Below are 13,858 nucleotides of genomic sequence, written 5' to 3'. Positions count from 1 at the left end.
TGTAGCCAAAGATGTACCTTAAAATATTTATTAATCTTCATTTTAATAATGTTAATCAAATTACCCCATACCATCAGTCATTTTACCCCGGTCCCGGGGCTAGTTAAATCAGATGGAATGCATTAGAAAAATGCATTTTTTTTCATAGTAATTATCAGTTTTCCCTTATTATTAAAATATTATTAGATAGTCAAATGTATGTAGTAACTGGCGTAGAATTCATTTTTTCGATAAGTCTCTTAATTTCGTCTATAAAAATTCGAAACTAAAAAATGAGTCTACTATCCCCGGTCTCCCCTACAATAAAAATAGATAAAATATGTAAATATTGTGCACGTGTGGGCAAAATATGCAAAAATATGCTTTTATGTGTGAAATAGGCAAAACTATCTTATTTATGAAATATGAAAAATATGCTGTAACATGTAGGGCTCAAAATGCATAATTTCTTATGAAACAAATTTATATTTAGTTTATTTCTTTATTAGTCAAATAAAAAAAAACATGCCCTGTACATATTTGGGGGGGGGGTCCTACTTATAAGTTTATTTTTAAATAACAAATGGCGTCATGATGACCTATATCGTTATGACTTATAGTGCTTTCCAACAACGTACGGATGTTTTCTAAAACCGTTAAAAAGCGCCAATTTTGACAAAATTAACTTAAATTTAAATAAAAATCATAAATCTATTATTGATACGCTAAATATAATCATAAGAATAAGAATGGAAGATTACACAGTAAAAAAGTTTGTGTATTTGTGTTGGAAACGGTCCATTCACGTTTGTGTTAAATTTTTAACAGTTTGTGTTAAAGTTAACATATTCGAGTGTTAATTTGACATAATGTTATTTAAAGATTTTCTGTGAAATTGATATTCAATGTTTTTTAATGTTAAAATGATACAATTTGTGAGTAAGTGAACAAGTAACATAAAAATAATGTGTTTTCAAACGTAAATTCTAAGATAAGACAAATGAATGAAATATGTGTTAATTTAACATATCATAAATGTTAATTTTCTGAAAAAAAATATGTTCCCATGGTTTGTTTATGAACTGTATCGATGTTATCTTACTTTGTATTTATTCTCTTACATAATATTTGTATTACTTTCTAACATATTCATCTTGTGTAAAATAACTCAAAAATTTAAGTGAGGACATGCGATTTATGTTAAATTCAACACATTTTTTCCAACTGTGTACAATGCATTCTGGTGTTACATTATGAAACTAAACTGCGTTCCAAGTATCTTACAGTGGAACACAGTGTAATGTTTTGTGTCTTATCTGAAAAACAGCCAACATTTTCGGCCCGATTGGGTTTGCACCAATCTGGATTGGAAAATGCTTTGCTATTGGTTGACATTGCATGCTCTACCAATAGAAGAGCACGAACCGTCATTAATTCAACCCAGATTGGGAGCAAAAAAATTGTCAAATAACTCTAACCAGAGTAGATGTCATATAATTGCAAATTTGGTCGGGCCGAAAACGTCATTAATTATGACTCTGTATTCTACTTGGGAGTATATCTAGATTGGTTTGAGGGAATGCATTTTAATCTGGATACTAGTAGCAGATCATAGGCTATCATTATCGAACCATAACTTTTTCAAAATAGATTTATGTTGGACTTATACTTCTTTCCAATTTGCTCCCCCCATCACAATGGCAGGTGCCATTTTTTCTCGCTCTTTTCCCAACTTCATTGATTACAAAATAATCAAATCAATCAAATATTTTAAATCGTTGGAAATTTTATGTTCGATACAAACTGCATCCTTAGCAAAATAGCATTATCGCAGCATTTACACATAAGCAGTAGCATAATTTTTCATAGCCCAATCACTAACTCGTCTAATTACTTATCATAAGCTAATTTATTTACTAATTAGACTTTATTCTTACCATCATCATTTATTTTGCCATTCACCAAGTCGCTCTCATAGATTTTACTGCGCATCTAGAGTTATCATATCTGAATCACAACAAAAGATTACATAAGTACACTTTTTTAAAAAATATGATCTAGAAGCGAGGGGGTATAACTTTTTATGAATTAAATGCAAATATTTAATAAAATAAAATTTCTAGAATATAATTTTTATATTAATGATTCTTATTAATATAATTTTATAAATATAAAATTTTAATTAATAATCAGAAGTTTCTCCTCAAAAAGAATATATGTACTTTTAAAAAAGTATGACTGATATGCCTAAATGTGTTTTTTAGAAATATTTTCCAAGATTTCTTATGATTTTTACGGCGGACTATATCTATTATCATTTTATCTCATTCATTTCACAGACTTTGATCGCAACCAACTTTTAAGGATTTGCATATTAATTTCCAATGAACCCAATCGCTGCAGCTATCTGCAAAGTGGTATCGCTGTTCTGAGATGAACAAAAGAAATAATTTGCATTGTAAAATGAAATTAAATGAATATACATGCGATATATGATAACTAATTAAAATTAATTTTTAACAGCAGTTCAAGCAAATTATTCAATAATTTAAACTATTTAAACTTACCTCACCTTCTTCGACAAAAGGCGATTTGAATGTCAGTGCAGTATCGCGAAAACACGCAGCCTTGAGGAGTCACCGATTATCGTTGTAAGACCGCAACGTTTCTATATATTTGTATAAGCGCAGTACATTTGTTACTCACAGTTTCGATTTACTCGCCGCATGTGACAGTTAATGTTTTTAGACGTTAGTAAAATCAATTCGCGTTCAGAAATGAAATAATTTATTGCTGCCACCTTTCTAACTTTTGATTCGTTAGTTTAAGTTATTTCTGTTAAATATACTGGTGAGTACATTAATATAAATAATAACTATGTAAATAACAAAAATATACAATTATGTAAGTAACAGAAATATACAAGTTCTCATTTTTAAAATTTCATTTTCAAAATTGTGATACAAATCGATTAAGTTATTGATAATGTTTGTAATGTTGATAATAAGTACAAAATTTGAAATTTAATATAAATTGAGAAAATTCACTACTTAGAAATTCATAAAGATCTTAGAAAGCATGTACTATAAAATTTATAAAGACAAAGTCTACAAGAATAATAGGACAAAAAACAGGTAGATTATCGCCTTTACATTTAAATTTTATTACGTGTTTCGTAACGTTATAAAGATAAAAGGCTAATACGCGCTCTCACACATAAATACTCACATTCTTCATTTTTTTTCAGTTTACGCTTGATAATAAATTGCTGAGCGCGTTTACTATTAGAGTATTAAGCGGCATCTACAATGAAATTTTAAACTTAAGAAATTAATCAATCATTCATTTCACATTCGTTATTGTGCAATTTCTTACAGTTTAAAGATCAAAGCAAAATCTCATATATAATCGTAGACGTTGTAAACGTAAAAGTGTATTACAACTTAAAAACACTTCAAAAATCTTTTTTTTAATTTTAGACTAGAATATTTTCTTAAATCGTGATAGATTTAAAGAATTCTTTTGCTTGCTTTATTTTAAAAAAATTAGATTGGGATTGCATTTTAATTCAAATTATATTTGTCAACTTTAATCACCTGTCTTAAATTCAATGAACGATTTAGAAACCGTGCATGATTATATATTATACGACGGTTACTTGCGATGTCTAGTACTAGCAATTTTCACGTACAGAATCTGAGTGGCCATTTTTCACACTTCTTGCCCTCTCTACCCAATATTTGAGCCATTTACATTCCCGCAAATTCCAGTTCAGCCCGTATTAAAATTTCCAAACCACTCATAATTAAACAACGATTACGAAATACAGATTAGAAATCCAACTGGTTATAAAAATTACACTTTTTATTTGAAAATAGGTTCGAAATATTCCCCTTATGACTTGTTTAATCAATCAAATATACATCTATATGTATATCTATAGTGACTTGCAAAAACGTCCGTGATTAATAGTAAATTCTTTACTGAATTTATGAAAAAATAAAAGATTTAATATTAGAATATATTTGGATATTACTTGAAATTTTTATTAGCATAATTTATTAATAAACAATTCAACTTTTATATTTACTTTTTATAAAGTAAGCTTTAATGAAACAAATAACAAACTTTATAATTTTTTTTAAACAAATCTTCTAAACATTTAAAAATTTAATTTTTAATTTAATCTTTTTAAATAAATTTTATAAAGTCTAACAAAATTATAATTTAATTACTAGATGAAAAAATTGAAAATTAAATTGATTTCATAAAATTCTTCATGTTAGGAAAGAATCAACGGCAAATAATTAATGAATAAACTAATATCAATTATATTTGTAGGTTTTCTGAACTGCAAATGATGACAGATGCCATAAAATCGGATAAAACTTATATCTAATATAATAGTCGGCACTTGCAAGTTGTAGTTTACGTTTTCAAGTATCGACATTTTAATGAGAATGGGCATGAAACTTGTTTTCATCATACTTATGCTTACTGCAGTGTTACTAGAAGCAAAATTAAATCTCTGGGAAAACTTAGCATTTTCTCAGAAAGAAATATTCAATTATCTGTTTCCTAAGGATCCCGGTATAGTAAGAGTAAGGAAGCCAGAAGAAATCCAAACAGTGAACAATGTAACTACATTGGATTTTGTGAGTACGAGATTGTCTTTTAATACATCTATACTCGAAAAAATAATAATGCAATTATATATATAATACATTAAGAAGATTAATCACTTAGATAAAAAAAATCTTTTTCTAAAAGAAACATTTTACTGCATTAACGATTGCATAACGATTGTCTAGTTGACAACAATTTTGCTTTTATTTCGCTCTGGGATATATCTATGCAGGTCGGGTTAGTAGAAAAATATGGTTACCCCACCGAGGAGCATTATGTCATAACGGAAGATGGTTATATCTTGATAATACATAGGATATTAAGAAGTCCACTGTTTAAAGGTCACCAAAGAAAAAAAATTGTGTTTCTCCAACATGGTATTATATGTTCATCCGATTGTTGGGTGATGATCAGTGCTAAAAAAGACCTTGGTGAGTGACCATTGTACATATATGCGTTGGTTATTATTATCTGATATGTTAATCAAATTCCGAATAATTTTATCATTTAACAGCAATATAACTTCAAGCAGAATTCTTCATTTTTCACTTTCTATATTCATTTTAAATTTGTATGAAATCTTTCACGACAATCTTTCAATTTAAGCAATTCTGTTTCTATGAATTTATCAAAAAATGAAATAATTAAATACGTACATTACATAGATAGATGTAGTAATTAAAAAAACAATAAATATTGTTAAGTACGGATCATGAAATTTTTAATATCTGAAGTCACTGCTCTGGACATGATATGTGTTAATTGCATGTACACTCACATATACATACGCGCATGTAGGTTTGTTTATCCAGTTTACGTTAAAATTGAAGATTACACTCAACATGTTTACCTTGACATTACTTGTCTTCGAGAACTTATATAATGGGGACAATGAAACAACTCAGGCAGTGAAAGTCTTTGCGAATATTTATTATGCGAAATATAGATCAAGAGATTATTTGACAACAAAATAATAAACATTTAAGCTTCAAGAAATTAAACGTTTAACAAATTTGGCAAGTAAATAGATTAACTTTATTATAGGAATCTTGTTATAAATTATCTTATAAAATTTGACCAATCTGAATTGTTAAATTCAGAAAATTAATAAATAACACTTTGTTATTTTAATTAGTTTTGTTATCTTAAAACAGCATCATTGATTTAATAAAATTGTTTCTTCAAATATAAAATTTATCAATTCATATAACATCAAAAGATTTATTAAAATACAAAAAAAATATAATAAAAATATATTTATTATATTAACAAAAGATCTTATTAAATCAATCTTTTATTTTACTTTTTCGAATTATAATTTTTTTAACGATTTAAAGCTTTTGTTAACAATGAAACGTTTTAAACAACAAAATATTTTATATTTTGAAAAAAGAAATAGATAATACGCTTCAGAATAAACAAAAACTTCAAATAGGATATTAACAAGATAAATACATATACTGTGAGTGCAAAAGGTATTTGTACAAGGAATTTTTTATAAAAAAGATCTTATTTGTAGAAAATAAACATTAATTAGCAATTTTATACAATGAATACATTCTGTTCTAACATAAACAAACGAACTTCGCATGTATTCCTGATTTTAGAAGCTAAATTTCTCGACTGTACGAATACTTTTTGAGCATCTAAACAATACAATTTTCAATTTTCTCTTATTTTTTAGATAATATATTTTCTGTAATTAATACACATCTTTTTGGTATATATAACTTTAAGAAACATACAGTCTATTTTATTCTTGATAAATAAAATGTTAATTACCCAGCAAGAAATGATCGTCAATTAAACATCAAATCGACGTCAAATTGGTGTTGAAATAATCGTATCGATATCGATTCGATGACTCATTTCTTGCTGGATAATATTTACTTTTTAAAAATAAAATTTTTTTTTATATTTTCTTTGTACGAATACTTTTTGCACTCACTGTATGTCCTGATAAGAAGGGAAGCAATTACATTTTTATCTAAAATTATGACTACTAATAGTTCACTTGATAATATAATAAGAAAACTAATTTACATTCTTATGTTATGTTATAGCATTCTTATTGGCTGATGAAGGATACGACGTATGGCTTGGAAATTTCAGGGGAACTTCTTATTGCAGATCACATATAAAAATATCTCCAAGAAATAAGGAATTTTGGCAATTTAGGTAAAACTTTACTCTTCAAGTGTTATCTAAAGAAATATATCTACTTTCTTTTCGACATTTCAATTATTTTAATCTTACGTGTATACTTACATGTATTTTTCTTTTATATTATATTTTTCTTAAATTTTATTTAATTTAACACATTTCACCTAAAACGTTAAATTAAAAAAATCAATTTTTCATTAATAAAATATATGAAGATTCGTAATACTGTGCACAGATGTATTTATACAGTGTAAATAAAATCATGATGGGATTTCAAAATGTTATAATTTAATATTGAGTAAAAAAACAAATTGAAGATACGAAATACATAATTCAAAGGCAAATAAACATTGTTTACTGTGTGACATAAACAACAATGTACAACTTTTGAAAAAAAACTATGATTAACTATTTTGAAAAATATTTCTTTAAATTTGTTTAGTATTAAATGATAATTACAGAGAAATAATTTATCTTTTGAAGTAAAAGAAATTCAAATATAAATAATAATCTAAAGGTTTTAGAAGCAAAATCATTATTTGCGTCCCTGATCTTCCTTAATATAGATATATAAGGGATAATTAATTTATACGTCAATGTAATCACTTTATTAAATATTTTAGTCAAAATTAAAATTGATTTTACAAATAAATAATTATTCATAACATTTACAATAAAAATTTTTTAAAGGAATACTAAATATACAACAAATATTATCATTAATTTAAAAAAAAATGAAAGAGTAAATGTTAAGAATAATGTTGATCTACATTGGTAGAAAAACAGGCATGAGCGATCTGACACAACGCTGGCCTCGAATAGCTGCACGCTATCGAGTAACGCGGTCTCGCTTTCATTACATGGTAAAAAATATTTGACTTGCTCTTTAATTGCTTGCAGGTTTCGTGTCTCTAACTGGTTTCCTTAAAAATAAGTTGTAGCATTTTAAAACCCCACCAACTTTACGAACACACTGTATGTTTCGACATTTTTGTTAAAAAAAGATCGATCCTTATTGAGTTAAAAAATAACGAATATTCGGTGGTTTTGCAAAAAAAATTTTGCTTAAAAAAGTAATAAAACAGAAAATAGAATTAACTTTTTATTGTCCAGTCATCACGAGATGGGAACAAGAGACCTGCCAGCCATGATTGATTACGTACTTAATTACACAAAACAACAAACTCTTCACTACATCGGTCACTCGATGGGAACTACCACGTTATTCATTTTACTATCCATGAAACCCGAATACAATTCAAAAATAAATTTGGGAATCTGCCTTGCTCCGATCGCTATTTGGAAAGAAAGAATTCCTTTACCGGAATATATTTTTAATAAAATGCCAAAGATTGCGGTAAGGATCAGACGTCAATCGCACAATATTTTAAGAAAAATAAAAATGTATTTCATGTATATTTTTGTATTAACATTATTTTAATAGGAGAGTAATTTTTTATCGCAGCATTATTTTATTCATTATATTAATAAAATCATGTACAGGCTATTAAATAAATAATTAATTAAAACGGGTTTTTTTTTATAATATTACGTATTTATCTCAAATTTTTTTCAATATATGTTTGATATTTTTTATAAAATTCCGAAAATTTACAAATTTATATATGTATGACATTATGAATAATAATCTATTATTAAAATTATATTAAATTTATATAACCATAATAAGTGATCATTTAGCTAAACAAGGCAAGAGAGTGGAGAAGTAAATGGATGTGAATATGTGCTATTTGAATTTACACTTAAAAAACTTACAAGCGTATTTTAATTTCACTAGATTTTTGAAATTCGAAGAGAAAAATATTAATTTTTTTAACAAGTAGGATAAACGAAGCGAAATCCTTTTTTAACACTTACATTGCTGACATTCCATGCACTGAATTCTTTTCTTGCTTTTTTTCCTTTTTCTAATAAAAATACCGAAGCGTTATTTTTGTTCTTACAAGAATTTCTTTAGATTTATTTATAAATGTCATGTATAAAAAACTAAACGTATAAATGAATTTTAAAACATTGTTACATAAATGATAAAAACGAACAGTAATAATAAACAATTAGGTGAATAAAATTAAAAATATTTACAAAAATGATAGAGATTAAAGTATTACTTTTAATGTGTTTTTTCGGCACAAACGCACTATACAAATAACCGTTCAACCTAACGTCTCGCGCATAACTGAAGTAGAGTGAAATCAACTACATAAGTCAACATGCAAGAACATGTTTCAATTCGTTTATTTGTTTCAGTTATACTTATAAAGTTGCATTCGTTCCGTGTTACTTTCATCTTGGTCTCAACTACATAGTTCGTGCATTTTAATTATTACGTATTGATTCTCATTAAAATATCACTTTATCATTCCATATTTTTTAGAAATTAATATATAATTATTATAATATTATATTTGTTCTTTACATTACATTATATATATAGTTTCAATTACAATTCTATGTTTACATATTTCATTTTTGTTTAGGAATTTCTTTATTCTAATGAAATATATGAAGTGGCCTCCTTATCATCAACGAGTATCACGATAGGAAGAACACTATGTACAGATAAGGCAATTACTCAGGTTATCTGCATTGCAATAATATTTCTAATCGCCGGATCTGATCCAGCGCAATTTAACACTGTAAGTATATTTTCAATTTATCTCGATTTTGTAAATTGTAACACTGCTTTTTTTTAATTAAAAATTGTAAAATAAAGTTTCTACTATATTTTTATGTATAATAAATCAAAATTATTTTTAATAAAGTCTTTCATTACAGACGGCATTACCGGAAATATTATCGAATTATCCGAACGGCGCTTCCGTGCGAACATTCGAACATTTTATCCAAAATATGATTACAAGTGAGTATTTCTCTTCCCTTCAAATATGTATATAAAAAGAAAAACTATTATATTAATTATAAAGAAAGAAAAGTCGAACACTTGAAATGCTGAACCCTAATATTATCAGTTTTTATTCTTATTTATTTCGTTTATTAATAATATAATAAATGGTATAATAAATTAATAATTTAATAAGATTGATATAATTTTATTAATGAAATTATTATATAAACGGAATGATTTACTAATTACAGTATTTATTATAAGCACGTTGTTTACAGTTACGTAACATTTTATGTTTATCTAAATAAAAATAATAAATTTGCGAATATCTCTTAATTTCAATTCTATATTTATGTAGAAAATTAATATTAATTGTTGCAGAGGAATTTCAAACTTACGACTATGGATATGCTGGCAATTACAAACATTATGGACAGATACTACCTCTAATATATGATCTTAAAAAAGTTACTGCTCCCTTGGCTATATTCTACGGTGTTAACGATATGGTTGCTTTAAAACCGGTAAAATCATTTTGAACTTTATATAAAAACATCTTTTGATTAAAAAATATATATCGAAAAAAAGAAATAAAATTTTTTAATTATCTGTATATACGCTATATACAGGGTGGCCCCGAACGTTTCACACAGCCAGACTTCGAGATTTTATAGGAAATTTAATTGTCTACAACTTTTTTTGGTACTTTTTGTTAAAAAAACTCATATATTTCATGATATTGCTTTTTAGGCTTTTACTGGTATTATCTTCAAAGATACCAAAAAATTTGCGGGTTATCGTCTTTTTATCCATTGCTAATGCCAACCTATTACCCTTGTAGGTTTCATTAACCTTGCCCTTCACTTTATCAGGGCAAGAAGAACACTGATACTGATTCCATGATATTTGTAAAAATGTATAAAATAATCGTGGTTTCAGAGGTTTTTGGGCGATAGGTTTTTAAGGAAGCATTTTTCGACCCATGTTTATAGGAAATTATTTGTTTAGAATTAAATTTTCTATAAAACCTCACAGTCTAGCTGGAAGCCACCCTGTACGCATATTTATAACAAGTACGTATATTTATAACAAGAAATTTATTTGTTTTGTGTAAGCTACTTTTATACAAGTGATTTATATAAAAATCGAAAATATTTTTTTCTTTATAAATAATTTAGATTATTTTGAGTAAGCTTCTAACTAAAAGGTTGAACCGCATAATTTTCTTTTCATATTACACTGTCCGATAAAATTTGACTTTTTTTTTTCTTTGGCATGTGTGAAGTGTTATTTCTCGAAGATTTTTGGCTGCTGGATTTGAATCCGTACTCAGAAAAATTTTATCACATCACATTTCCGAAAAATTGGGATCAACAAAAAACGACGATTTTGGCCATATTAAATGGTATTGCGGTTAAAGAAATTTTATTTTGCTAGTTTTGCCTATATATATATATATGTACACTATCTTTTACCTTTAAAATAAGTTTTTTTTTATTTCTATACGATTTTTTATAATCAAGTGGATTTAAAACTATCACTGTCCGATGTTCACTAGGAATAACGTATTAATTTTATAGTTTTCCATATTTGTTCCCAGAATATCCTCGAGACATACAGGCACCTACCAAATGTAATTCTGTTGGAGGAAATTCAATATAAATTGTTTAGCCATTTGGATTTTTTATGGGCCATTGATGTTAAAACCCTACTATACGATCGTTTAATAGAACTACTTCAGGAGTTTGATAATCAGGTGTGGACAATCGATGATGAATTAATCTATGTCTAATACTTTCTTGTTAAATCATTTTATTTATTTACTTTCAGATTATATAAGATACCCATTTTGAAAGAAAAATTAATATTAAATTATTGGCCAGAAGAATGCAAATTATTATTTATATAATAGAAAAGTATTATTCCTTATTAACGCAATAATACTTTTACGTAAGCTGTTCGTACCGAAAAAGTTTCTTTCTATAACTAGTAATATATCATTTAAGAAATGTATTTAATTAAAAAATTATATTAAACAAATCATATCATATTTTTTAATTCTTTGTATAAAATTCTGCAGATTTTACACGAAAAAAACAGTATGGTTGGTCTGCACAGAAATCTGATGATACCAACCAAATTAAATAGTAAAATATAGAGCAACTATTTATGTGATTGGGTAGTATTTCTATTTATGTATCTAGATATATAGAGATACATTTTGTGTATCTAACCTGTATCTGAGGTACATTAAAATTCGAGTATTTGTAATTGTATCTAGATACAAAAGACACAGCATCTGAATTGATTTTCAGATGCATTTTTCAGATACATTTCCACAGCAATGTAGTCATAATTCCATTTTATATGTAAGTGTTAGTTGATTCCATTTCACAGGAAAAAAAAAAGCAGCTTTGTTGTTGCAAAATTCTATGACATGATTGGTCTTTGTTTTAGTTCTTCACTGGATCTAAATGCAAATCAGTCATATTAAAGAATTTTACAATTACACAGCTTTTTTTGCTGAACGCATCTAGTAATCTTAGATTGTGGAATTTATAACGCATGTATAGTTAAGCTAGAAACACAATGTTAGTAGCATTTTTAATTTGTAAAACTATAATGAATAACGATGAATATTATCGTCTTATAATTCTTATCCTAAATCGTTTTACGATAATTATAAGTTTTTTCAATTATTTAAATATAAAAATAAATAAATAAATGATTCACATTTAATGTCTAATACATTTTTTTATACATTACCATTACAATAAAATGAATTTAAGAGTATCTGAAATATATCTGATATCTGTACCTAATACATATTTTAATATGTGTATCTATATCTGTATTTAGATGAATTTTCATACATGTAATTGTATCTGTATCTAGATAAATTTTAAGAGTATCTTACCCATCACTAATGGTTGCTTGAACCCAGGGACGGATCCAGACATTTGTCAAGGGGGGGAGACCATTGACGCGCCGCAAGCAAAATTTTTTCAAGGTTAAATATAAAATATGAGATATTTAAGTTACTATTGGCATATTACATTGAAAAGTACTATATAATTATATAATCCAGGAAACGTTTTATTTAAAATTATAAACATAAAAAGAATAATATAATTTATAATATATATAATGGTGACACCAATACCGAACTTTGTTCACTCAGCGCGAACGAGTGGAAAATAAAAGCTGTAGCACAGACTTTAATCTTAATTTACTTACTTTTTGAAATATATAAAGGAATCTATATTTTTGTACTTAGAAGATTCTTAAAATAAAAAATATTTTTAGAATATCAAAATTGTGATTGAGTGTTTCAGAAATATTAAAAGTATGTATAAGCTTTTGCTATAAATATTTTTAAAAAGGGAAACTCCCAAGGGGGGGGGTCATGGCCCCCCCCTTGAATCTGCCCTTGCTTGAACCATAATACAACGGTTAGGTTAAGTTATGTTGCAGCAATGACGGCATTTCACATATATATATTTTTAATTGTAAACGTGGTGAGTCGCTTTTGCTTTTTGAAATTGCAACTTAATTTATAGCATGATATGCTTATATATGATAATTATATTTATTGTATGATAATTTATAGATGTAACAAGAAATTAATTCTTCTTAATAATTTATAATAATTCTTATTACATCATGCTTTATAATGTCACGATTAACACAACCGACGCAACTATACGGATATAACTTATCCAAGGTTGGCAAGTAACGCGTTACTTGTAACGCCGTTATTTTGTTGATCGTTACCTTGTTATAATAACGATTTGATAATGACATAATTGTGAATTTTTTATAATGGTAATGCTAACATCAGAGTTAGAAAAGTCAATCGTTACTTGTAATAGATTAATCCATTATTGAAAAAAATCATTCGTTACTGAAAAAAATAACTCCTAATTTGTAACGCGTTACTTTTTAATAACGAGTAACGTTACGCATAACGTTACGCGTAATTCATTATACTTATAACTTTTTCAGTATAACGCGTAATAGTGACAAGTTACTTTTCAAAGTGACTTTTCTAACATTAGTACAACCTTAGCGTTTAGTTAGTCAGCGTTACGATAGTTAATGCGTTTTTTAAGCCTTCAGGCAGTACTATTGTAAGTCTATCCTCAATTGTTTCATAAATCATGCATGGTACATAAAAAATTTAAGTGCAGTATCAGCCATATCGCTGCAGTCGAAATTATCGAG

The 13,858-nt window shown here is 26.8% G+C and overlaps 1 protein-coding gene across 5 annotated transcripts in view; it reads left to right on the top strand.

Annotated features, from left to right (window-relative positions):
* Nucleotides 1-11,481, top strand: part of LOC108723670 (gastric triacylglycerol lipase-like) — a 13,381-nt gene extending 1,900 nt beyond the window's left edge. The window contains exons 1-10 of one of the 5 annotated variants that reach the window (XM_018449584.1): nucleotides 2,590-2,829; nucleotides 4,321-4,634; nucleotides 4,838-5,036; nucleotides 6,669-6,783; nucleotides 7,882-8,125; nucleotides 9,267-9,425; nucleotides 9,565-9,649; nucleotides 10,016-10,158; nucleotides 11,235-11,390; nucleotides 11,465-11,481. In XM_018449584.1, coding sequence (XP_018305086.1) covers nucleotides 4,434-4,634; nucleotides 4,838-5,036; nucleotides 6,669-6,783; nucleotides 7,882-8,125; nucleotides 9,267-9,425; nucleotides 9,565-9,649; nucleotides 10,016-10,158; nucleotides 11,235-11,390; nucleotides 11,465-11,473 — 1,311 coding nt within the window. In that variant the 5' untranslated portion in view covers nucleotides 2,590-2,829; nucleotides 4,321-4,433 and the 3' untranslated portion in view covers nucleotides 11,474-11,481. The other 4 variants (XR_001936660.1, XM_018449585.1, XM_018449582.1 and 1 more) reach the window with 4 other exon arrangements.
* The last annotated feature ends 2,377 nt before the right edge of the window (nucleotides 11,482-13,858 follow it).

Source organism: Mycetomoellerius zeteki, unplaced genomic scaffold (assembly GCF_001594055.1).
Source record: "Mycetomoellerius zeteki isolate Tzet28-1 unplaced genomic scaffold, Tzet1.0 scaffold249, whole genome shotgun sequence".
Taxonomy (NCBI): Eukaryota; Metazoa; Arthropoda; class Insecta; order Hymenoptera; family Formicidae; genus Mycetomoellerius; species Mycetomoellerius zeteki.
The sequence above is the reverse complement of the archived record's forward strand: the minus strand, read 5'-3'. Positions and strand labels throughout refer to the sequence as shown.